General features: G+C 35.6%; 2 protein-coding genes across 6 annotated transcripts in view; one reads left to right on the top strand and one right to left on the bottom strand.

The window, feature by feature from the left end:
* Window positions 1-27278, bottom strand: part of LOC106882288 (uncharacterized) — a 56062-nt gene that overhangs the window by 21748 nt on the left and 7036 nt on the right. For 2 of the 4 annotated variants that reach the window (XM_089344839.1, XM_089344840.1), the window contains exon 3: window positions 23839-23890. The gene's annotated coding sequence lies outside the window, so the exon portion shown is untranslated. Of the gene's footprint in view, window positions 1-23392; window positions 23525-23838; window positions 23891-24779; window positions 24894-27278 lie in introns of those variants that run through there. The other 2 variants (XM_089344842.1, XM_089344843.1) reach the window with 2 other exon arrangements.
* Window positions 641-23615, top strand: LOC106873774 (uncharacterized). Of its 2 annotated transcripts, none has more exons than XM_089344837.1 (2): window positions 641-841; window positions 18207-23615. In XM_089344837.1, the coding sequence occupies exon 2, from the start codon at window positions 18214-18216 to the stop codon at window positions 23587-23589; it is 5376 nt and encodes a 1791-aa protein (XP_089200963.1). In that variant the 5' UTR covers window positions 641-841; window positions 18207-18213; the 3' UTR covers window positions 23590-23615. The 2 variants fall into 2 exon arrangements, with proteins under 2 accessions (XP_089200963.1, XP_089200964.1); XM_089344838.1 differs by lacking the exon at window positions 641-841 and adding an exon at window positions 11918-12151.

The raw sequence follows: 27278 nt of genomic DNA, 5'->3' as shown, positions 1-27278 counted from the left end.
AAGCGGACGGTCGACTACATCGGCCTCAATACGCAAATGCTACTTGTTTTATTGACCCTGGGGAGATGAAAAGCAAAGTCGACCTAGGTGGAATTTGAACTCGGAACGTTGCGATGAGTGAAATACCACTAAGCATTTTGTCCAGTACGCTAAAGATTCTTAATAATAATAATAATTATTATAATGAGCTTATTGTATATGATGTTAGGGTTACTACAACTCATTGGAAAAGGTATGCCTGTATGTGTGTGTGTGTATATGGGTGTGTTTGTAGGTACATGTTTATATGTATATGAATGTACATGTGTATGTGTGTGTGCATGCGTGTGTGTGTGTGTGTGTGTGTGTGTGGCTATATATGTATTTATACAAATTCAAATATTGAGGATGGGATTTTTCCATATAAGGAAAGAAGGCAAAATAAGTGAATATGATTGGTTCAGAAACATGAAACGCTTGAATGGAAATGCATGGAGAGGTGGTGGTGGTGGTGGTGGTGGCAATGTTGGAGATGATGTAAAGAGAGAAAGAGAGAATGTAGAATTGGATGGGAGGTGGGGAGAGGGTATCAGTCTGTGGTAATGTGAGATAGGCGTGTCGATGTAATCTGGCTAACATATACTACAACACACCAACATATATACACATATACCTATACACTACAACAGACACATACCCATGACAAGGTAACACCCACCAGGTATCTAGAAACTTCTTCCTGGTAGATTATAAATATAGCTTTAACTGCCCCACACAAGTCACATCATTGCCACTCTTGCATGATATTTCAGAGAGAGAGAAAGACTTCAGGCTGCAGATCGAGACTTCATCACTGACTCAGGTAATCATTTTAATTAAGACACAATTTGCTAACACACTTCGTTAAAGCTTTATTAGAACTATTTCAAACAGAAACTTTTATATTGGAATTTGTTTTATTTTCAGGCAGTATTTTTTAGACTAGAAACTTTTCAAAGATTTTACACCATTACATTACAAGTAAAAATTTTCATTTCCAGAATATAAAATATAGTTTGGTTATAACTATGTCAAAACTATTTGATGGAAATTAAAGGAATGGATATGTTCATCTAAGGATACACAATTTTAGGTAGTTTACAGTGGATTTCTAATTCTCAAGTGAAATTAATTGTTAGTTTTTTGTAAACTTATTTTTTGAAAAGCTTAGACAGGGAGAAGGGCCCTGCCAATGGCCCTTTATTTTTCCAGGGTCTGTGAGAGTGGTGAATGGAAGAAAGACATTCTCAAAACAAGAAACCTAACATGAATGCATACAGCAGAGAAATCCTCTGCTAAAAGCATCCCAAGGGCCAGGTGATGGTGTTGAAAAAGGTGATAGATTAAGTCTGCAACCCAGGGAGGCAACAAAAAGATTTGAACTCAGATCACAAAGAACCACATTAAATTCTACAAGAAATCTTGTCAAATATATAATTCCATGTGACCACCACCTCAGACTGGCATTTTAATTATCAACCCTTGCATAATAAAAATCAAAATTAATCTCAGCATGATTTGAACTCAGCAGACAAAGAGTCAGTATAAATACTAACGACTCTACTAATTGATCTTTTTCTTCTTTCAATCAATGAAATTTTTTTAACTGATTTTTTTTTATTTTAATATTAATCTTTGAATATAAATGGAATTGTTTTGGTGATTTCATTTCTATTTTATATCTTGAAGCAAACAAGAAGAATTGTTTAAATATTAAACAATTTGGTGACAACATACATTTTCTCTCTCAGCACATCTTTTTCCTACATCAACCGTTTTAATGTGCAAGGCATTAAATATGTTTTCTCACCATCTTCGATATTATTTACCAGATGGATGGCTTCTGAGAATTATTTCACATTGTCTGCAATTACAAAACCAACAACAAAGTCCAAAAAATGCCCCTAAAAACATCTATGGGTGGAGTCATGGATAGAATGTCTGACCATAGGGTGACTAGATAAGAATGATCTTTCAGTTAAACATCAACAACAGAAACCATAATTTTAATTTATTTTAAACAAATATATTTGTTACATTTCAAATATTCAGTTTATAAAAATAATTTTCATATTTCAACTTTATAAATTGTATTTTGATATTATAAAAGTTAAACATTGTATTAAATTCAAAAACATTATATTTTTGATATATTTTTATAAATTACATTTAAATATTGTATTTGAAGGAATAATCTATGTTATATTTAGGTAAATTTAGAAATATTCTTGGAGATTTCTGTGGAATTATCAATTTGGTTGAGAAATAGAATAGTGATGGTTTTTTTCTTTCTTTAAGTGTAGATTTGTGGATGAGAAAGACATGAATAATAATTGAAGAGGGGGTGTGACATTTATAGAGAGATAGGTTAACAGATTAGATGGTGGTGGTCATGGTGGTGGGGAGATTTCAAGTTATGTATGTAATGTGTGGCTGATGTGTTTTACTCCTTTATTTATTGAACGATGTCCATGCTGGAGCATTGCCTTCATGCATTTAACTGATCATATGAGCACCAGTATTTCTTTTTAAGTCCGGAACATATTTTAACTATTTGGGGATCAGCTAGGTTAGGAAATGAAGTTGATATTTTAATTAAGCAATAAGTACTAACACATTTATAGCATGATTAAATGATGGAAAGAATATATATATATATATATATATATATATATATATATATATATATATATATAAAGTGAGAGAGAGAGAGAGAGAGATACATACATATATACACACACTCTTCACATTTGTGCTTATTTCCTCCTACCGTTTTATAAACTATAAAAAATGTGTCCAGGATTTCAAATCCTTTTACAAGAAGAGAAAGTTCATATTTTCTTGAACAATCTCAAAAATATTTGATGAATTCTAAAGAAAGAAAATGTAAATTCTATTTAATGACAAAAAGTTTTAGATTTTTATGTTTCATGGAAAATTCAAAATTTGTAAATCAATTTTACAGAAATAGAAGCTAAGAAATCAAATAGGTACGTAATTGTGCCTCTATTTTTGTCACACCAACATTGCTTGGCAACCGATGTTGGAGTGTTTACATCCCTGTAACTTAGAAGTTCAGCAAAAGACACCAATAGAATAAGTACTAGGCTTACAAAGAATAAGTCCTGGGGTCAATTTGTTTGACTAAAGGCAGTGCTCCAGTATGACCACAGTAAAATGAGTGAAACAAGTACAAGACTAAAGGAATATATATATCTATATATATATATATATATATATATATATATATATATATATATATACACACATACACATACATAATATACATATACACGTACACAATATATATATATATATATATATATATATATATATATATATATATATATATATATATACACACATACATACATACATAATATATACATGTTTATATAAAAGAAGGGAACTAAAATGTTGAAGTTGATATTTAAAAGGAGACAGTGAATGAGAGAGAGAGAGAGAGAGAGAGAGAGAGATGTAAGTAAAAGAAGAGAAGGACATATGAAGGATACAAAATAGGAAAGGTAGGGTTGTCATCATCATCATCGTCATCATTATTATTATTAATTATTATTATTTGGGTGGTGAGCTGGTAGAATGGTTAGCATGATGGGCAAAATGCTTGCCAGTATTTTGTTTGTCTTTACGTCCTGAGTTCAAATTTTGCAGACATCAACCTTCATCCTTTCGGGGTCGATAAAATAAATACCTTTTGAGTTCTGGGGTCGATGTAATCAACTTACTTGCTCCCCTGAACTTGCTGGCCTTGTGCTAAAATTTGAAACCATTATTATTATGATTATTATTATTGATTATTATTATTATTATCAAGACCCATCTGCCACTACGTTCTGAGTTCAAATTCCATCAAGGTCAACTGTGCCTTTCATCCTTTTGGGGTTGATTCAATAAGTACCAGCTATGCACTGGAGTCAATGTAATTTACTAGTCCCCTAACCCCAAATTTCAGGCCTTGCGCCTATAGTAAGAAAGGATTATTATTATTATTATTATTATTATTGTTCAGTAGTTTTATTTTTATAACGTGCTTTCACTTCACTACCGAGCACAGATCTGTGCGCCTTGGGTATGTGCTGTGGTTTGCTGTGGTGCTCTTATGTTTACTGTATTGAAAGTGTTTTGCGTAGAATGTGTGCAGTACCCAGTAGTGCATTTTATATGTATGTGTTGTTGCGTTTTCATTTTTTGGGTAGAGCACTGCTGTGAAATAGGCGTGTAGGATCGAAATGTATTCCTCACGTGTCCATTTATGCCGTTTTGGTTTTGTTTGCGGGACATGCAGAACAACGTCCGGCCCTTTATTTTGACGGTTATCATTTTCGTAGGGTACTGGTTCGTTTATTTCTGTTGTCAGATTGTTTTGCACGTTCATATCTTCGTACTTTTTTCATAACAAGCTTACAGTACGTACTTCTCGGTTGTTATTCTTGGGTGGAATAATACCGGTGTTATTTAATCTGTTTGTAATTTTTTTGTACATGGTGTTTTGGGGTTCGAAGATGGTCTGATTTTGATGTAACACGTGTGTTTACGATCGCTGTTCGGGTAGTGGAGGTATCAAGTTAAAATACATCATTATATTTGGAAAAATAGAAATAAATTTCAATGAGTATTACTTACTCGGGTATAGTCCAACCCTTTGTCAGCTATTTTTTGGCTCCATGCGATGTCTTTATTTCCGATGTTTTTGGATAAGTTTCGGAGCAGTGATTTATCGTACTCACATGTTAAACTTCCCCGGTGTCTATTATTATTATTATTATTATTTACCAAAACTGCTGCTACTGCTGCTGCTACTACTACTACTACTACTACTACTACAACAAAGAGCTGGCAGAACTGTCAGGATGCAAAGCAAAATGTTGAGCAGCATTTTGTTCATCTTTACATTCTGAATTCAAATTCCACCAAGGTTGACTTAGCCTTTCATCCTTTTGGGATTGATAAATTAAGTACTAGCTGAGTACTGGGGTCAGTGTAATAGACTGGCCCCTTCCTTGAACTTGCTGGCCTTGTGCCAAAACTTGAAATCATTTTCATTGCATTAAAAAAAATAAAAGAAACCATTATTATTATTATTATTATTATTATTATTATTAATTAATTAATTAATGTGATGAACAAGCAGAATCGTTACAAAATGCTTTGCATCATTTCTTACAAGTTTACATTTTGAGTTCAAATTCTGCCAAGGTGGACTTTGCCTCTTGTCCTTTTGGGATTGATAAAATAAGAACCAGTTAGGGGCTGGGGTCGATGCAATTGACTAGCCCCCACACCTAAAATTTCAGGATTATTATTATTATTATTATCTTCAAAATATCACCAAAAAAAAAAAAGAAGATTGGGTCATGGCTGTAAGGTTAAGGAATTCACTTCCAAACCTTGTGGTCTCAGGTTCAGTCCCACCTTGCAGCACCTTAAAGAAGTAACTTCTTCTAATGTTCCAGGTTGACCCAAGCCTTGTGAGTGGGTTTTGTACATGGAACTGATAAATCCTATGGTATATATGTGTGTGTGTATATTCATGTGTGCATATCTACATTTGTACTTGTATGTGTGTGTGTGTGTGTGTGTGTGAGTCTGTCTGTGTGCACATGTCTGCCCGTGTCCCCTTGTCTTGTCATCAGCTGCTAATTATAAACAAACGTCACGTCACACAAACAGTGTCCTTTGTTTGCAGTGTTCCACCAGAAAACATATCCAACCATTCTGCTGTTCATGTTTGAAGAACTTGGTGAAATATTCTCTTGCTTGAAACCAGGTGAGGATTGGTGACCCTCATCGAGTGTAGCCATGCACTTGACTGAGTGGGACTCACAAGAACCTGGCAAGAAACAAAACAAAATTATGAGAGGGAAAACAGAGAAAAGAAAATACATCATCTGATGTATTATAAAGGTTTTGACATCCATTTTCCCTAACTGGCATGGGTAGGACAGTTGAAGAGGAAGCAGTGAGCCAGAGGACATTGGTGAGCTCCAATGAAAGATTTGGCAAGATTTCTACAGCTGGATAATCTTCCTAACACCAAATGGACACACACACACGTGTGTGTGCGTGTGTTTATGCGTGCATGGGAGTATATGAATGTATAAACATGGGTTTACTTATGTTTGATTGTACATCTGATTTTGTATGCTAGCATGGGTTAGATGAATATATTATTGCAGCATTGTTTTAGAAACAGACAGCCTTTCTATTGCTCACCCAAAACCATTTTGCAAGAACAAAAGTTCTTATTTCCCATGTCTTCCAAGGTGGGGGTGATTGGTTGACAGATGTGTCTGCTTGGAGCAACTTAAAACAGATTGCAAACATAAACAAATACAAAGACACCTACACACACACACACTCAGCTCAAGTTCACTGCTTCCTGTAGCAGAAACAGCTGGAAGCTAATGGAAGTGATTACAGAACTCATCTTCTTTTGTTGTTCATTAATTCATGTCTATAAACATATATATATATACATACACAGACACAAACATTTATACATGGGTATGTGAAGGTATATTCATATAATTACACCTGTGTGTCTATGTATATGTGTATATATATATGTGTGTGTGTGTATATATATATATATATATATTAGTATTTAGCAGAAGTAACAGAGTGACCCAAGAGCCCAAAGTTTCGTTTATTAGCATTTATCAAACTGGTTCTTTGGAGATAAATTCCCAGACCACCAAAGAACTTGTTTGATGAGTGTCAACTCTCAGACCTTGAGTCCCTACTGCCATGCCCCTATTACCCCTACCTCTACCTTTCATCTCTCAAGCTCTTACTCTCTTCTTCTTTTTACTCTGCCGATTTTTGGCAATTTTCTGGAACCTCTGTATCCGAAAACGGAGGTTTCTGGCAAAAAAAAAAATCAAAAATAAACAAAATTGGGAGGAAATGGTGGGGCGGACGGGCGGAAGTTTTCCTAATATTTTTTTACAACCGAAATTTCCGTTTTTGTTTCGTGAAATAATAAAAAAAATATATATTTGTAAGATTTTGCTGTTATTTCTAGCATATGGAGAGACCTTGTAGGCTTAACTTTATGTCCTCGTTGAAAATCACCTAAAGATTCGGGGGTATTCAAGTAAAGTTTCTAAACACGAGAAAATGACCAAAAAATACAACCATAGGGCTTTTGTCCGAGGCCCTTTTTTCCTAGGGGGCCTTTGCCCGGATCCCACAAGACGTGTGTACGTCTATCTGCTTGTGGACATATATCTGTGTATCTATGACATATGTATAACAAGGTAGAATGAGGAGAACATTTTAGGATTCTATTCTAGGACTCAACCAAGTAGAAATACACACACCAGTTTATAATTTATATATCCGTACTTGTTTCACTCATTGGACTGCGGTCATCCTGGGATGCTACATTGAACGGTTTTATAAATGTAATTTAACTGCTATTTCTAGCGTACTATGTTTGTCTCACAGTCTTCATTTCAGGCCTTTAATTAATTACGTTTATGAAATGACAATTAAAAGTCTTATTCAAACAAGAATTGAAATTTAAGATGCAATCCTGACCTTGTAGAAATAGAAGCTTAATCTGCCTCAAATTACTGCCAACTGGGTATATCTATCTATCTATCTATCTATCTATCTATCTGCCTGTCTATCTATCTATCTATCTATCTATATGTCTGACAATCTATCTATCTATCTGTCTGTCTCCCAGTTTGTCTATCTATCTATCTATCTATCTAATCTATCTATCTGTCTGTCCGTCCATCTATCTATCGTCAATATTGTCACGCCTCCTTCCTTTAAACGGGAAGGAAGAGCTGTATTTATCGTGCTTGTGGCTATGGCGAAAGAATGCATCTGGTGGATGCGTCTGAAAGGATTAGAGACAAACACTTTCCTCTCTGGTCAATCTCTCATCAACTTTTTCAAGTATCACTTGAAAAGGAAGGTGAGAGTAGAGAGGCAAGTGTTGTCTAGCAAATGTTTCGAAAAAAGATGGATACCTGTAGCAAGAATGGCACGTATAAATGACGAAGCCACCTTGACCATGATTCTATAAAACATTTTAAAATTTTGTAAACAGAGTTACTTACGTTTCTTGCATAAATAAAAGAAATTTTATTTAACAAACTGTGACACTAAGGACCGAGGTTACTGTGGTCTTTTCGTAGGTTTTTCTTTCCACGGATAACCTCCCCATTTATTGGGAATTTTCTGTATTATTTCATATTTTTTGTAAATACCCCAAACGTTCTGCGGTGTTCTTTTCCATCGTTGTCCCCACTTTTTTTTTTTTCCGCTCCCCCTCGAAAAGAAAAACTCTACATTTGTATTTTGTCCCTTCTATGTTAAGCCCTGTGTGGCTAATAAAGAAACATATCTATCTATCTATCTATCTGTCTGTCCATCTATCTACCTATCTGTCTCCCTATCTATCTATCTATCTATCTATCTATCTATCTGTCTGTCTCCCTGTCTCTGTATCTATCTATCTATCAAGCGCGACCCAAAAGTCTGTTTTGGGGTTCAGTACGGTCTCCGGTATGCAAGAGTTTTTCAGGATTTCCATGCATTCGGCTATGCATAGTTTGCAGTGTACGGACTCAGACGGTGGAGGGTTTTCCATGATACCGAGTATGGAATTCCATCTTCCTCCAGTTGCCAGATATGACTGGCCAGCGATGTTATATATCTCTTTTCGGAACCCTGAAGGAGGATCTATGGTTGGAAAGACGTTTCTTAAAGGAACTTCCCGTGCATCCAATGTATTTCCTTGGATGCGTGCAGCTAGTGTCGTACCTACTGTTGCTGTTGTTGCGTTTTTAGTTTTCGATGTTGCTGCTGTCGTTGGTGCAGCTATTGTTGCTGCTGATGGCGTCGCTTCTGGTTCAGGAGCTGTTGGTGGTGGTGGTGGTGTCACTGGAGGTGGTGGTTGCATGGGTAGTATTACTACATGTGTTGGCATTTTCAAGTCTGCCGATGTTGCTGCTGCTGCTGTTGTTGGTGGTGGTGCTGTCATCGACGATGATGTTGGTGTTGGCAAAGGTGGGGTGGTGGTGGCGACGTTATTGCTGGACGTGTAGGGGGCGGTGTTGATGATACCATTGTAGCAGTAACAGACCAAACTATATTGGCTGCACCAACAGCAGCAGCAATGTCCATAGCAGAGGCACCGGCATGGACATGAATAATGGTAGCCGTGTCGACGAAAACGACACCCCTACCACTACCGCCCAACACCAACACCAAGGGCCCCACCAACATCATCAACGACAGCACCGGCAACATCGTCGACCCCTGGCAACATCATCATCATCAACAGCAATAGCGTAAGGGAGGAGCAGCACTGTTGCTATATTTCTGGTAGTGCAACTCCAGGAGAAATACCTCGCCAAAGACAAGCCTCTGTACTTAGATTTTGTTGACTCAGAGAACGTCTTTGACAGTGTCCTCCAACCCCTTATCTGGTGGTCAGTACGAAAGCTAGGGAAAGGCAAGTGGTTGGTGAGAGCTGTACAAGCCTTGTTAAAGGGCTGCTACCAGTAAGGTGATGGTGGGCAATGAGTACAGCAAAGAATTCAGGGTACAAGTAAGGGTTCATCAAGGAGTGGTCCTCAGCCCCCGTCTTGTTCATCATAGTCCTCCAGGCAATAACAGAGCAAGTTAAAACAGGCTTCCCCCTGGGAGCTCCTCTATGCTAAGGACCTTGCTCTTAAGGCTGAATCATCTGAACTAGGTCTAGAATCAGAGGGACTTAGAGTTAACCTAGCAAACACCAAAGTCGTAGTAAGTAGGAAGGCATACAAATCATAAATCCCTAGAAACTTCATAAGATGCACCGAGGGTAGGCTTTGGTCATATAAAAGGTGCAGCAATAGCAGAGGAAGGTTAAATGGGAAACTAGCTTTTGTATGTGGAAGATGCATGGGTACAATAAACGCTGAAAATATGCAAGGGGGGGGGGGGGCATGCTAGAAGTAGTAGATTGCTTCCGTTATCTGGGTGACCAAGTTAGTAGTGGAGTTGGATGCTCCGAGAGCATAACTATGAGAATAAGATTAGGCTGGGCAAAGTTCAGAGAGTTCCTACCCCTGCTGGCAACAAAGGGCCTCTCTCTCTCTCTCTCTCTCTCAGAGTGAAATACAGATTCTATGATGTCTGTGTGTGAACAGCTATGCTACATGGCAGTGAAACATGCACTGAGACAGCTGAGGACATGCATAGGCTTGAAAGAAATGAAGCCAGTATGCTTCGCTGGATGTGCAATGTCAGTGTGCATGTTTGACAGAGTGTAAGCATCTTGAGAGAAAAGCTGGGCATAAGAGGCATCAGATGTGGTGTGCAAGGGAGACGACTGCACTGGTATGGTCGTGTGATGCATATGGACGAGGACAGCTATGTAAGGAAGTGCCAATCTCTAACTGTGGAGGGAACCTGTGGTAGAGGTAGACCCAGAAAGATATGGGACAAAGTGGTGAACTTTGAGCCTCACAGAGGCAATGATTAGTGACAGAGACATTTGGTGATATGCTAGGCTTGAGAAGAGCAGTCAAGCCATGTCATGGCTGGTGTTGGTGTCGTGTAACTGGGACCGATGTTAGTGGTGTGTAAAGAGCAATGTTCGAGCATTGGGCCTCACGGAGGCAAAGTGGCTGAGGTCCTTTCGAGAGTTGGGCCTCATGGAAGCAATGACTGAGACTTTGGCATTATGTTCTGCTAGAGAAGAAGACCCATCAAAATCAGTTATGGCTCAGACGGGTGTCATGCAAAATGCAATCATGCTGGTGGCACATTAAAGCACCGATTACAATCTCAGAGTGGTTGGCATTAGGAAGGGCATCCAGCTGTAGAAAACTATGCCAAATCAGACTTCCAGCTTACCAACCCTGGTCAAACCATCCAACCCATGCCAGCATGGACAACAGACTTTAAATGATGATGACATATATATATATATACACATATATATATATATATATATATATATATATAGATATAGATATATATGTGTGTGTGTGTGTGTGTGTGTATTTTATTAAAATTATTAATTTTTATAATAATTATTATCTATAAGGTTTTTATTCCCATGCTGGCCACTTGATATGATCAGTATTTTAAATAACGATCTAATCCTTATATATATATATATATGACGGGCTTCTTTTCAGTTTCCATCTACCAAATCCACTGACAAGGCTTTGGTCAACCTAAAGTTATAATAGAAGACATTCTGTGTTCAGTGGGATTGAACCCAGAGCCATGTGGGTGGGAAGCAAGCTTCTTAACACACAGCCACGCTGTGCCTATTATTTATACATATGTGTGTATATGTATATATAGACACATACATACACATATGGCATAAATATACACTACACTGCAAGCAGAAGCACACACACAAATCAAATATATTATGTATATATAGATATATATATAGATATGGTGGTGGTTGTCTACTCCTTAAACAGAGTTTGACCACCTCCTGCACCTACACCTTAGCCCTTTCATGGCGTCTGATGTGGCTTTTTAAACCAGACAGTGTTTTGAAAAAACACCCACACAGATTGCACCTCTGATTTGCACTACCAATACCTGCAAGTAAGTTCTGCTCATTGTGGATCCTAACATGTCTTTTAAGACCCCCATTGGATTTGCAAACCCTCTGGCACACACATATATATTACGTATCTATCTACACAGATAAATGTATGTACATTTATATATGTGTCTGTATTTGTTTTTCTAAGTATTTTTGTTTTTGTACTTGTAGTGGGAACCTAGCACACTCACAAACACACACACATACATATATATGGGCATATATACATATATATACACCTAAACACACACATGCCTAGTATTCACTGTTATAATTGGTGTCAAGGACTTACGATTTGCCTACGTGATCAAATACATAGCAGATCGTGTGCTAGTTTCAGACACACACACACGCACACGCACACACACACACACACGCACACACACACACTCGAGTCGTTAACACCCACTTTTTCCTGCATACAAATAGGCCTTGTGACTTGTGATTTTTACATTTCTGCTACTCTTTGCTACGAACTGAACTCAGAGACGAAGACTTCAGGCTGAGATTCAAACACAATTATTGACTTTGGTAAGTCATTTTGTGATAATTATTTTCATTAACAATTTAGTAACGCATTTACTTTGTTAAATATGCATTAGACCTATTTCAAACATAAATATACTGTTTTATAGAAAATTATTTTATTTTCAAGCAGTGAATTATATACGAGAAGCTGTTAAACTTTGCCAGGATTTGAACCCAGAATAAATACCTTACGATAACTGCAGTATTACTTTTTTAGTCTGGTAAATAATTTAGCTGTATCTAATTGCCGAACGGCTAGCTTTGGAAATATACCAGATATTTAAATTGAATTGTTAGTACTAAGACATTTACAGTATGTTTGAATGATGGGAACTATGTCTATCTATCTATCTATCTATCTATATACAAATTTGGTATATGGTGAAGCAAATATTTGCTGATCCCTTAATTATATTTATCTATCTATATATTTATATATATATAGATATGCAGGGCAGGGAATCATCAATTAGTAATAAAATTAATAATTAACAATTCTGCCGGGTAGCTCAGTATGAAAAAAACCTTCTTCGGTAAATAATTTATAATCATAAATATATAGGGATTGACAGTAACCTGCTTCTCCAACATACTGAGAATTCAGAAATAGCAGTCAAAGAACTACTGATTTCAAAACTACAAATTATTACTCCAGATTGATAGCGATATTTTTGATACACACAGAACAAAAAACAATAGAGAAGAGTAAAAAACACTTGCCTTTAGTTAATTTAGTACAATTGTTTCACAGTTAAGAGTACATAATACTCTATTCTGATCTTCAGCTAAATATTCTAATAAATTTGTTAATGTCTAAATAACTCACGTTAATTTTGACCATGTGAACATCAATACCACGTGAAGAAGACGTTAAGAAATTTATCGGCCAGTAAGTTCAAAACCTCTTGCCCTAATGAATTTCAATTCAGCGTGTATCAGAAATAGTTCCGTTTAGGAAAGAGACTCGTACGAATTCCTGCGGTATAACCATCCACCTTGGAGTTATTGTTAAAATATAGATATGCAGGGCAGGGAATCATCAATTAGTAATAAAATTAATAATTAACAATTCTGCCGGGTAGCTCAGTATGAAAAAAACCTTCTTCGGTAAATAATTTATAATCATAACTATATAGGGATTGACAGTAACCTGCTTCTCCAACATACTGAGAATTCAGAAATAGCAGTCAAAGAACTACTGATTTCAAAACTACAAATTATTACTCCAGATTGATAGCGATATTTTTGATACACACAGAACAAAAAACAATAGAGAAGAGTAAAAAACACTTGCCTTTAGTTAATTTAGTACAATTGTTTCACAGTTAAGAGTACATAATACTCTATTCTGATCTTCAGCTAAATATTCTAATAAATTTGTTAATGTCTAAATAACTCACGTTAATTTTGACCATGTGAACATCAATACCACGTGAAGAAGACGTTAAGAAATTTATCGGCCAGTAAGTTCAAAACCTCTTGCCCTAATGAATTTCAATTCAGCGTGTATCAGAAATAGTTCCGTTTAGGAAAGAGACTCGTACGAATTCCTGCGGTATATATTCCCAGCAGTATACTGGATAGATACTATCCCTTAGTGGGTTGAACCCCCAACCCCTAACTCTCTCACGTTATATATATATATATATATATATATATATATATATATGTATATGTATATTATATTATAGATATGGTTATGGTATATTCCGTTAGGAACTCACTATCCAGTAGTAATATCATACGTACTTCCAGTTTTGCGTTTGGGCATCTGTCATATGTGAATATATGATTGAAAAAATTGGAGTCAACAAGAAGAAGCATGGTTGGACATTTATTTTCATTCACTACAATTTGTTTCTGCGCAATATAGTTCTCCAGGTATGCAGGTATTTGATTATACAACCGTTTCCCTGCATTATGCAACCACGTTGTTCTGGGTTCAGTCCCACTGCCTGGCACCTTGGGCAAGTGTCTGCAACTATAGCCTCGGGCCAACCAAAGCCTTGCAAATGGATTTCGTAGACGGAAACTGAAAGAAGCCCATCATACATTTAAAAGAATACGTATATTCATGCACACAGTTACATTCGCATTTGTATTTAGTTTCTCATATCATTATATAGACTATATCAAATATGTATTTGATACAGTCTATATATTTTCACAGGAGACAAAAGATTTCTCATCATTTTTGTTCTACTTCCTCCTCAACTACTTCTTTCTTTCTCTGTGGAAGACATTGACAGGGGTTACGCATGTAGAGAGAAAGGGATCTTTCAGATTTAAAATACCCTAAACACACTGTATATCGTCACATGGATACTTTTTTAACTCCATTAGTTGTTCAGAGCCCAAAAAAGGGTATTAAATACATGCATACACATGACTATCAACATCATCGTTTTTAATGGTCACTTTTCTCTGCTCCCATCGGTCAATTGAGACTTCATTGAGGCAGTTTTTCTATGGACAGATGCTCTATTTCCAAGCAAGCTAATATTTTCTCTAGCCTAGCAAACTACAGACAGCCAAACTGTTAGCTTTGGTTACTAATCACCAGACACAATACAAGACAAACTACATACTTACTCGTATACATCCAACACACACACACACACACGCATTATTCCTACACATATACATTCAAATATTTGTTATACATTCAAGTCACAGCCACCCACACACATACAACATAGTGGTGCGAGAAGAGGGTTGTGTAATGGGATGGGAAAGACCAGTGTGGAATAGTGTGGTGGTGGTGGTGGTGGTGGAGTAGCGAGGCAGTGTGACTTGGAGGAAAGATTTGCTATGGGAGGGTTAGGTTTGTTTTTTTCACCTTAAACTGTTTCTCGTGATTTTAATTTCTCATGTCCTTTACTTTTAGACACCATTATCTTTCATTATATTATTGCTCCCAACAGGAATTCATTACATATTTATTGAGCTCTGTCTTAACACATCTCAGGGTTTACTCTTAACGTTTTTGACAAAATTTTGTATTTTAGAAGTTATTTCGTCAGAACTTACAGAGTGACAATGGACAAATTTGTGTTTGATAAGCACCAATACACGGCTTACTCTCTAACTTCTGCCGATGATATATATGCATATTATACATATATTGTAAAGAAAATCTCATCAAGCAAGCAAACCAATGAAAGAGCCTCTGCCTGGTCGTTTGACACGCTAAAAATAGCAGCCAATGTATCCCCATAGCCCATGGAAAAGTACAGGACAAGTTATTACACCTGGAAAAATATAGGGCAAACTATTACTTCAAGTAAAGAATAAGAAACTTTTTACTAAAAATATTGCAGCTAAAATTAAAATTTTGAATATTAAAACTTATTTTATTATAGTTTACAAATAACACTATACTTATTTAATTAGAATTTGGCTAATTTACTACCTTAAATACAGAAAAGAGTGACTAATTAGACAAACTTACAAATTAACTGAACAGTTTTGTACAATAAATTTAAAAGATGAGAACTGCTAAGAGTGATAAATTAGAAGAACTGGCATTCTTTGCCAAAATATTTTAAGTAAAAAGTTTCTTATTCTTTACTTTACTTGAAGTAATAGTTTGCCCCTATACTTTTACAGGTGTAATAACTTGTCTTGTACTTTTCCGAGTTTATAATCTTAAGAATATTACTTTTCATGCTTGCATTTTCCCATGTAATGATATGTGTGTGTGTGTGTATAATCATAAGATTTACAATTTTACCAACAAATCTTCAGGTTCTTATTCAAAATATTCTCAACCTAATTTTACATCACCTTAAAACTAAGCGTTAAATTAAACATTAAAAATTAAAGAATTGAACTTTACAAAATTAAGAATTAAAAATTATAGATTATAAATTATAAATATAAATTAGCATACATTTATCCATCTTAGAAAGTCAAATATGAAATATAAAATTATACATCAGAATAAAGATGTCTGTGATTAAATGTGAAAAATAAAGATACATCTCCTCTCTTGATAAAGTCAGGATCTCATTCCAAATGTGTGTGTCTATATATATATGTGTATGTATGTATATATATATATATATATATATATACTTATTAATAATTAGCAGAAGTATCTACCTTTCATCTCTCAAGCTCTCTCTCTCTTCTTCTTTTTACTCTGCTATCTTATTGCTGTGACAAAGAATGGCAGTAAATCTCTTCTCTTCACCATTCTTCCAATGAAACTAGGGATGTTACTGGGCCTCCCTGAGTCTCTCTCCAACACTCAACCCCTCCTTTCCAAGGTATATGTGAAACCCAGAGATTGAGGGGAACCTTTACTTTTGTCAAGGACATGGCAATCGTCTCTAGTGACGGCGCCATAAGATGCACCCAGTGCACATTGTGCAGTGGTTGGTGTCAGGAAGAGCATCCAGCTGTAGAAAGAAAACCAGAAAATGTAACTTCAGGCAAGATATTCTTTGAACCATCCAACCCATTCCAGCATGGAAACTGGGGGTAAAATGATGATGATCATACATACATACGGACATATGGATGTATAAATATACATATGTGCATCTTTGTGTATATATTATACATATTCTTTCATATATATGTATGTGTATATAAATACATATACAATTAGATTAAAGTCTAATATAATTATTATGAGAGTTTTTGTAGGTTTTTCTTCCCCAAAATAAACCAAGTAGAATGGCACATGTGAAACATAAACATTAATTCCAATTTAATTTTATAGTTGAAATATTTGCAATTATCTGGTTTTCTCTTCATAAAATTTGTTGTCAACAACAACATAGCCTTATCCAGCTTTTTCCAAAAATATGTTGTTGTTTAGTCCATGTATATTCAAAGAGCTGACATCTCGAAGAAGGTCACTTTTACTTTTCATTCCTCCTGGGGTCAATAGAGTAACAGTCATTATTTTATAGACCAAGGAGGAGGTGGAGGATCATTCTGATGATGATGAGTCACCAGAATGTCATTAATCACCCCACCAATATTTCCTAATCCACCTCATTAAACCCCCAATACTTCATAATAAACTACACCAAGTTATATCTCCTCACCTAACACAAAACAAAACACACTTCCCCTGCCAAACCCCTTTTTCATACAAACACATCTTTCTCATTGCTACCCAAACATTGTCCCTCATATTACAGATAATTAAGATGAACCTACTTTTCGTTAATTAAGCTTATTCATTAACCAATCTTTATTATCTCAATCAGGAACAAATAATAACGACCCTCTCAACATGCTGTGTATCAGTGTGATTATATGGAAGCCCATCTTTTGATAAGCTTTCCAAGTTTAATCAATGTTGTCTATGATAATTGTGTGGATTATATTGGAATGTTGAGAGATTTACAGCATTTGTCAGGTTAAGAACCAGTTTCATCTCCAGCTTTATTGATATCTCTTAATCCAGGTAAATATGATGGAAACAAGCCAACCATGACGGTCCCATCATTTCCAGGACATATAATCATTAGTAATACTTATATTCCATCTAACTAGCAAAATGTTCAGTCTGTCTTGTATCTGACAAATGTCTATGAAACATAAAGTCTATGTTTTGCTAATTGTTCCGTGTTAATGAAGTTTGAACATGATTGCTGTGTGTTGGGACATAATATAGCATGTATACCAATTAAAGTTAATTTTCTCTACAGCATGGAATGTCTCGTTATTGAGTACTTTTGGAGCAGGGGAATCTCCTTGACTAATTATCGTTAAATAAATCTAAGCCACTCATGACTATTACTTTGTGATGTTGAGAGCAAATATCATTTCCAGTGAATATAATTATTGCTAATATTTAGACTCCCTGTAATTAATGAAACTTATTAATACATCTTAAAATAGATTGTAACCAGATGTTTATTTCTAATCATTTTTATTACAACAGAAAGTTGTTTAAATATTAATTAGACAAGATTAATTCACTGACAGAAATACAGAAATGTTTTGTTTGTGTTTTTCAAATAATGAAGTAAACATCATCTCCCTGAAACTTGAATATTTTCACAAAGCTGAATGTTTTCCTTATATTTCATTACAGATTCACTATGGAAGGCCAGACAGAAAATACTTTAAGAACACTTATCCCTCAGAAAAAGGCTTTAAGGGACTCAACAACAAAAAGGTATGAAGAAGGAGTTGTCAATAAATATGACAGAGATGATGGTTCAAAGAGAAAAATGCCAGAGGAACGAGCTTCATCTCAGTCAACAACAGAACAAAAAAGACAAAAAGGACAACATGAAAAGAGGCAAATAATGTTAACACGAAATATTTTGGATAAACGTGTATATTATACAAGGTTTAATGCATATGAAGACAAAATGAATTTGTTGAAAAATTCTCGTGCAAAAATATGTACTTTTTTAAAATATGTAGGAATGGATGAAAATACTTTTCTAAACGATTTTACACAAAGAATACAAATTTTGATGAAAGACATTAAAAAATACGATTTCAATCAAGAATTTACTATGTTTGGAAAACTGGAATTGTTCCTGAAACACTATTTAAAGACAAATGTTTTACAAGACAAACACAAAACCATTGAGGCACCGAAATTAATCAACAAATTCCGGCCTCTTTCTCCAGTTGTAACCAGGGAAGCAAAGATGGATGAATCTGGTGAAGACTTAAGCAACCCAATATCCAATATTGTTGCAATACAAGCGGGGATTGTTACATATTCCCGCCATTGTATGACAGTATGTTGTATGACAAGAGACGGTGACAGAAATGATGTCCATTGCCCATCGTCTGTCACTGATTTCACCAGAATCAGTCAAGACACAGTTCTGGCCACCCTCCCCTTCCGAAAAACGATTCTTATTATCAACCCTTTAAGTTTTAAAATCAAAAGAATTCAGTTAGGATTAATCTTGGTTTCTTACTTGGAACACTCTACACTTATAGGTGTAGAAATGTTTGGTAGGACCATATACATCTTTGACTGGGAAGATAATAGAATAAAATCTGAATTCATCACCAAAGAAATACCTACAGATATTGCTGTAGGAGCACAAAATAAACTCTTATTATCCTTTTCCAGTATTAACAGGGTTACCTGTTACAATGTGGATGGCCAGCAGTTATTTGAGGTTGGTACCAATTCCCTGGACATCCCAACCCACATCACTGTGTACCAAAACCATTTTTATGCCCTCCAGGGACATATTATTTATCGGATTTCAGGTATAGGTGCTGTGACAACAAGAGAAATTGGCATGAAATGCCGCCATATTTCTGTTGGCAAAGAAAACATTTTTGTAACCGATTATTTCGATGTCCTTCATATCATTAGAACAAATGAAGACTTTTGGCCCAGGCAGTCATATAAGCACCAGCAACATACCCCCAGTTTAAAAGACTATATTGATATTGAGGATTGCTACAATATTACTAATATTCTACCTATGTCAACATCTTCTATCTTAATAACCTATAACAATAATAAAGCTATATTATTCACTGAGACTGGAGAAATAATTAACCAAAATAATTCAATTTTCCTTGAGATTCCTTCTTGCTTTTGTAGACTCAATTCAAACAGAATTTTAGTGTTTTATCATGAAAAGAAAGAACTTCAGTATATCAACTGTCCTGAACTAAGCAAAGGCCCTTTAATAAAGGTCCAAACTGATTACAGGAAAATATGTCATATTGTATCAAATAAGTGTTTAGCTGTGACCACCACTGAAAACAAAAACGAGATCCATATCCTTTTGATCAAGGAGGACAAAGTTGACATTATAGAAAGAATTTCTCTGGGACATTGTAATGTCACCATTGCTGCAACTCCAATTAATTTTGTAGTCTTAGATGGAAGGAAAAATAAAATGGTATTTTATTCCACATGTGGTGAAGAACTTTTTCAAAAATACCTTCCATTCTATGGCTACCCTCATCACATCTACTCTGATAATGTTTATTTCTATGTCCTCTTCAAGAGACACTCTATTCTGATATGTTATGATATATATGGAGAAATGAAATGGCAGTGGCAACTGCCTTTCCCTGTTCACCCTCACATTGCTGTTTTCCAAGGGACTGTTTATCTACCGGACACTCAACTCAACAGGGTCCTTCTTTACAAGTATCAGGACCGGTCGTCTGGCTGTGGTTTACACCTGAAAAATCCTTATATCAGAAATCTAAATCTACGACTCAAAGAAAAGGAGAAAGACAAAAAACTTGTCATTGGCGAAATATGTAATCTGGCAAATGGACAGTTGGTGGTGTCCGACATCAACCATGATTGCTTGTTATACATTTCTAATGAAGGAGACATTGTGTCGAGATTATCTCTGCCGTCTACAGCTACGGATATATGTCGATGGGATTCTCATCAAATAGGTGTCACATTACCCCTACAGAAACAATTAAGGGTCATCGGAAACCTATCAAAGACAGTGAGAAGTGTATCATTAGGGCAGCCTTATGTACGGGTGTGTAAGATGGGTGGAGGTGAAATTGTTTGTTATTGTGATAAACCATCCCATTTAGATATTTTAGCCATCAATTATTATAATCAAGTTGAAACAATTAAGACAATTAAGATCGATTATTTTGTGAAATCATTATCAATAGACAAGAAAACAGAAAAGCTATTAATTGTTACTAAGAGAAAAGCTTTTCAGTACAACACTAGAATAGGTGGTGGTGGTCATGGCAGTTGTCAGATGGCCCCCAGTGTTTTAATGTCCCAAGTGAAACGTCCCCTCAATCTCTACGGTGGATCTATTGACCAAACGTTTGTGTATCTTGTAGACAGAAGCCGTATGTTTGCTATAAACGATCATAATTTGTTGGTTAATGATCTCGTTACAAATAATCAACTTAATTATTATATCGACCTGGTAGATGTATTTTCCAGAAACATTTCTGTCAGTGAAATGTTGTCATCATCTTTATATCTACAGGATCTGACAGTTTCTGATAAAGCCAGACGTATTCCTCTCCCTCAACATTTGGGAGACAAAAAAACAGTGGAGATTCAATGTTTGGTTATAACTGAAAATAATCTGATTGCAGGATGGGACAAGGGGAATGGAAACATTAAGATATTCACATTGGATGGTCAACTTTTGGATTCAATCAAATTCAATGTTAATGGATATATTAAGATGTGTCGATGGCAGTCAAACACACTGGTCATTTCGAATAGAGATTATTTTGATGATAATAAACCCCAACTGTTGACATTAAAAGTGGAATTTCCATTGTCGTTGGTAATTTACCAAACAAGAAATAAATATAAATGTGTGGCTTCTTTATCAAACAATCAACTGGTTTTTAGTAAAGTGGGAGATGAAAGTCATTTGTATTTTGTGGATATGGATGAAATACATTCGAGTGTGAAGGAAATAAAACAAATAGACATACCTGAACCATTAATAACGAGAAACGAAGATGGAGATTATTATTATGATTATGACATCCAGGATATTAAAGTTACTGCTGAAGATGTCATCATTGTCTTAAACGGAAGATTCATCATTTTCTTCAACAGTGATGGTCAATATTTACATTCAGTCAGACACTACATGTTGTGTTATTCTAGTGGTGAAGACATGATGACAATTGATGACAGTTTTTTGTACATTTATGGTGAATGGAAGAAATATTTAGGTTTATCCAGATATAAAAACATTTTGTGTTTGACCCAGGATGGGGAATACAAGAGAATATTCTTAAATAGAAGAATTTATAAAGATGAAGTATATCTCTCCAGTATAGACTGTAAAGGACCAAGGTTTGTTGGAAGCCCCAGGACGAGAAAGAATGAATTGTATGTTGAAGGGTTGTTTATGTTGAATCGAGAAAGGTTCCCGGTTGCTCGTTTACAAACAGACGAATTTGCTGTTCAAGTAAAAGATTTTGATATTTCTGAAGAAGGAAAGACAGTTGTGTGTGAAAAAGCCAATAATGGAACTGTTAAAATATTCGATGAAGACGGGGAGCTGCTATGTCACAGAAATGTGGCAGGTTTAGTTGGTGGTGTGTGTTTTACACAAGGAAAACACATAATGGCCACGGTTCCTAAAAGAAAAGAAATATTTCAACTGAATGGAGAAGATTTGAAGACATCTCAAGCTTGGACAAGTCTCGTCCCTTATGGTGTAATATGGAGAAAAGTGGGGGGTATTTACTGGTGTCAACATATTGAATTGATTGAATGTCATTGCATAAAGATTGATGGGGACCAAGTGAAGGTTCTGGAATCTGTGTCGTTATTAAATCTTGATTCTGGTCTTTGTTTCCCTTCCATTACATCTGGGGAAATATTCAGTAATGAATTAATTAATAAATTGGAATACAGAGGAGGAGATGGAGATGGAGGAAGAAGAGGTGAATCAGGTGAAGTAATTAGTAAAGGTAGATTAAAGGTGAGATGTGGTAATTACATAGCGGAGATTGATAATTCAGGAATTGATGAAATATCAGTGAGGAGACTTCCATATAGAACAGCAATGGTCCCTTTTTCCATTCCTGCAATCGAGGAACCTGTTTGTTATGATTATGGGGACATTAGGGACCGGAACAGAAAACTAATTAAGTTAGATGAGAATGTGAGTGTGTTGATGTTTCGAGAAAGTCTCACATTAATCAGAACACCAACAACAACAGCGGACATACTTCAACAGGAACAACAACAAGAAGAACCACTGGACATTTGTCGGTGGACAGACGAATGTTTCATTGTCGCCTTTGGGAAGGAAATGAGGGTCTTCAACAGGGATCTCTGCTGTTTAAAAACCATCAGAACTGAGAAATACTACAAAAGGATTTCTAAATACAACGACAATCAACTCGTGTGTGGTGGTCATTATATTAGAGACATGACTCAAGAAGATAGAGACAAGGACATCTTTGACCCTTATTATGTGGATGTGGTTGATATTGAAGATGGGGAATGTAAAGATGAAGTGTGTAGGGGGAAGGTGGGGAGATGGGGAAGGTTGGAGGGAGAGGAAGGGGTGGATGGTGTGGGGGTCACATCTTCTGGTGATGTTGTTGTTGTGAGGAGGGAGAGGAAGTTGTGGTCGGTTGAACAGTGGAAAGATTGGTGTTTTGTGGAATGGTTCAGGGAAAAGTCTTTGGTGGGGAGAATAAGAATAAAAGAAAGAATATATTTGGGAGAGGAATCTTATATTCTAAGATTTCATTTAACCACAAATGGTGAATGTGTTTATATAACAGATATAAAAAACAATATTCACGAAATACCTGGACATATTGAAGGGGAAACACCTGAAGATAATGAAATCCTGATAACTGAATATAATCCAAAATATTTACTCCTCAGGAATTATGAAACTGAAGTCTATGAAGTTCTTGGTTTGGATGTTTCAGAAAATTCTTTGATGGTTTTTGGAATTATTCCTGGAATTCCATCTTTTGCTTTCTTTCATTTTGACAAATAAATATTTCCAGAAATATTAAACTTCAATCTTATTCTTTCTTCTTCTTCTTCTTCTTCTTCTTATTATTATTATTGTAAATGGCTTCACCTGGGAATCGAACCCGCATCGCATACATTGCATTCTACACACTAACAATCAGTGTTGTAACATTCCTCAACACACTCTCTTTGTGTGTGTGTGTGTATATATATATACACACATATTTAGGAATGTATAGAAATAAGGCTATAAACCTGAATATGAACTCACTTTTGAATGTATATACATAAAGAGGTGCTCCAGCAGGGCCGCATCCAAATCACTGAAAATAAGTAAAAAAAAAATGTGTATATATATATATACATGTTTGTTTGTGTTTAAATAGGCACGTTTGTGTATATAATATATATGCATGTATGTGTATATATATATATATATATATATACATATATATATATATATACATGTGTGTGTATGTATGTATATATGTTTGTGTGTATTATATATATACGTTTGTGTGTATATGTATCTACATGTGTGTGTGTTTAAATATGCATGTTTGTGTCTGTGTGTGTATATACATATATATATGTATATATATATATATGCATGCATGTATGTATAATGTTTGTGTATATAATATATATGCACGTATGTATGTGTATATATATATATATATATATATATATATATATACACACACACACACACTCATATATATATATATATATATATATGTGCGCATGTATGTATAATGTATGTCTGGTGGCAAACCAGTGACCTTCCTGTCATTGATTCTCCATTAAAAAGCAGACGACCGAAAGCAACAACAACAACAGACGAGAAACACCACCACCACCCCACCCCCCGCTACCACAGTCGTATCCACCACCACCCCCGCTACCACCAACTCTGCCACGACGACGACGACGACTACACCCACCACCACCGACGCCGCCTATTGCCACCACCACCACCACCATTATCATCATTATCACCGCCAACAGCCACCACCTCCATCGCCGACTGCCATGACGACGACGACGACTACACCCACCACCATCATCATCATCACCACCGCCTACTCCCACCACCATCACCGTCGTGTGTGCGTGTGTGCAGTCTGCATCTGACAGTTTTTAACGTTTAATAATAATAAGATTGTTGTTGTTGTTGTTGCAGTGACCTTTCAACTGCACACACGCACAAACCTTGCCTTTCCTCCTCGCAGGGTTGTTGTTGTTGTTGCTGTTGGGGTTCATACAAAATAGGACACTTTAAGAAGCATTTATTAAAAGCTTTCCCATAGCTGGTCATTTTCCATGCTAGAAATAGAAACCAAGTCACTTCAAATTCACTTTATTTTTCATATAAAATTTGAAGGACAGTTAAGAAGCATTTAGAAATGAAATTCGCCTCTATAAGGTCTCATTTCATGCTAGAAACAGCCACCAAAACCTTCACATTTTAGTTTTATAACAAATAAAAATCGAAGGACAATTTACAAAGCATTCATGTCAAATATTCTCCTATAGATGGCCTAACATCATGCTAGAAATAACAGCCAAATACTCTGAAATGTGTATCGTTTTTTCATAAAAAAGTGAAGGACACTTTCAGAAGCAACTCTAAAAATATTGTCCTGGGGCGGTTTAAGTGTAATATATTATAAAAGTATGCATCTATGAGTTTTATGTGTTTCAAAGACATAGTAAAGACGCGTGTGTATATGTGGGTATATATCAATATACATGTGTATAAATGTTCCTTTATGATGTATATGCTTCTTCCCTAAGAACTGGCAGAAAAATGGATATTCTTCATGGAATTTCCTACAAATATGCTTCAGATGGTGTAGATTCCGATTAATATGGGCATTTATTGGAAAAACCATTTTTCTTTCTTTTATGACAAAAGGCGAATCTTGTGAATTTTCTAAAACTGCTTTTCCCACCCAGGGACAAACGGTTTTCACAATGAATTCCGATTTAATCGGAATCTAAACCATCTGAAGAATATTTGTAGAAAATTTCATTAAAAAATATTTAATTTTGTGAAAGTTGTGAGGAAGCAAATTCGCCATAACTACAGATATATACCCCCATCGACTTTGTTTCCTCATAACTTGCGGGAAAATGGATATTTTTTAATGAAACTTTCAACAAATAATCGCTTAGATCCTGTAGATTGAGTTTTTGTAAAGGATTTATTGGAAAAACATTTTCTGAAGGGTTGCGGAAAAGAGTTTCACAAAATTCACACAAACCCCCATTTCCTGGCCCCGATTCTTTCTCTTGATAGAATTGTCAAATATTGGAGATGCTGAGAAGATTATTATTGCTGCGATTTATATCCACAGTGATTTAAATCAGAGTTTATGTAAAAGAGGATTTCTTTGGAGAGCATCCTTTCCTCTTAGAAAATGGCTTTCTTTTCTTCCACACACACACGGCCTCGCTTGGTTGGTTTGCCAATGAAAATCGAAATGACCATTTTCTTCTTCTTCTCTTAGCTTCTTATATCCCAGCAATGGACCATGCGTGTGTTACTTTGGCATCATCGTTCCATAAAATGGGCTTCTGGAGGGAGGGAGAAATATTGAAAAGCATCAATAGATGTGAGAGTGAGAAAGAAAGGAGGAGGGATGTGCTAGAAATAACAGTCACACCGCCCTCAAATCAAACATTTTCCCTCTGAAATTATTAACAATTTTTGGTAAATTTTGGTAAGGAAACCCACAAGATTTTCTCCAAGAAAAAGAAATCCGAGTTTGTTTTTGTTTCTTAGTGAAAATCGTGGGGTTTCCTTACTAAAATTTACATCATTTATTTTTCAGCGAAAATGTTTCTCACACGGGTTTCAGGTGCGTCGAACAAAGAAAAAAAAGGGGTCGAAATCGGTCTGGACTGGGATGGGGAAGAATTTTAGAAAATCATAAATTTTGGAAATTTTAATCTATTTTTTGTGAAAAGATGCCTCCCTTCATTCCGAAGAATCTACACCAGTGGTTCTCAACTTGGGGGTCTATATAAGATTTTTGGGGGGTCCATGTAACAAAAATAGTGAATAGAGACCCACAATAGTATTTTAAGGACCCCTAAAAACATTTTGCTTTAGATGTCTTGCAAGGAATGGCTAAGTTTCATTTTCTAACATTTTACATTGTTCAAGGGATTTTGGAAGAAGTTTCTATAAAACTAGTTTTAAACATTGTATGGCAATAGGGGTCCACCTGAGTAAAATAGTAATTAAAGGGGTCCCTTGATAAACAAAAATGGTTGAGAACCCCTGATTTGAAAGGTATTTCTATAAAATTTCATTAAAAAACACCCATTTTCATGCAAGTTATGAATGGGGAAAATGTCGTGGAAGTTTCATTAAAAAATATCCTTTTTCCTGGAAGTTATGAGGAAACAAAGTCGATGGGGTGTACATCTGTAGTTATGCCCCAAAGTCAGTGGGGCACAATTCTGTTGTTATGCCAAATTATTTATAAAAGAGGATGTATATTAAATTGTGTAGAAACGTATGTGTGTATATATGTTTGTGTGTGTGTGTGTGTGTGTGTGTATACATTTATCCATGTATATGTACAAGTTTAAAAAAGAAATATCAAAAGATGCTGGAATATTTGATGTTTTGGATAATTTCCGACTCTATTCTATAGGATTACCGATACATTTATATAGGTACATAAATATAACACATAA

The sequence above is a fragment of the Octopus bimaculoides genome, chromosome 28 (assembly GCF_046866305.1).
Source record: "Octopus bimaculoides isolate indiv1 chromosome 28, ASM4686630v1, whole genome shotgun sequence".
Lineage (NCBI taxonomy): Eukaryota > Metazoa > Mollusca > Cephalopoda > Octopoda > Octopodidae > Octopus > Octopus bimaculoides.
The sequence above is the reverse complement of the archived record's forward strand: the minus strand, read 5'-3'. Positions and strand labels throughout refer to the sequence as shown.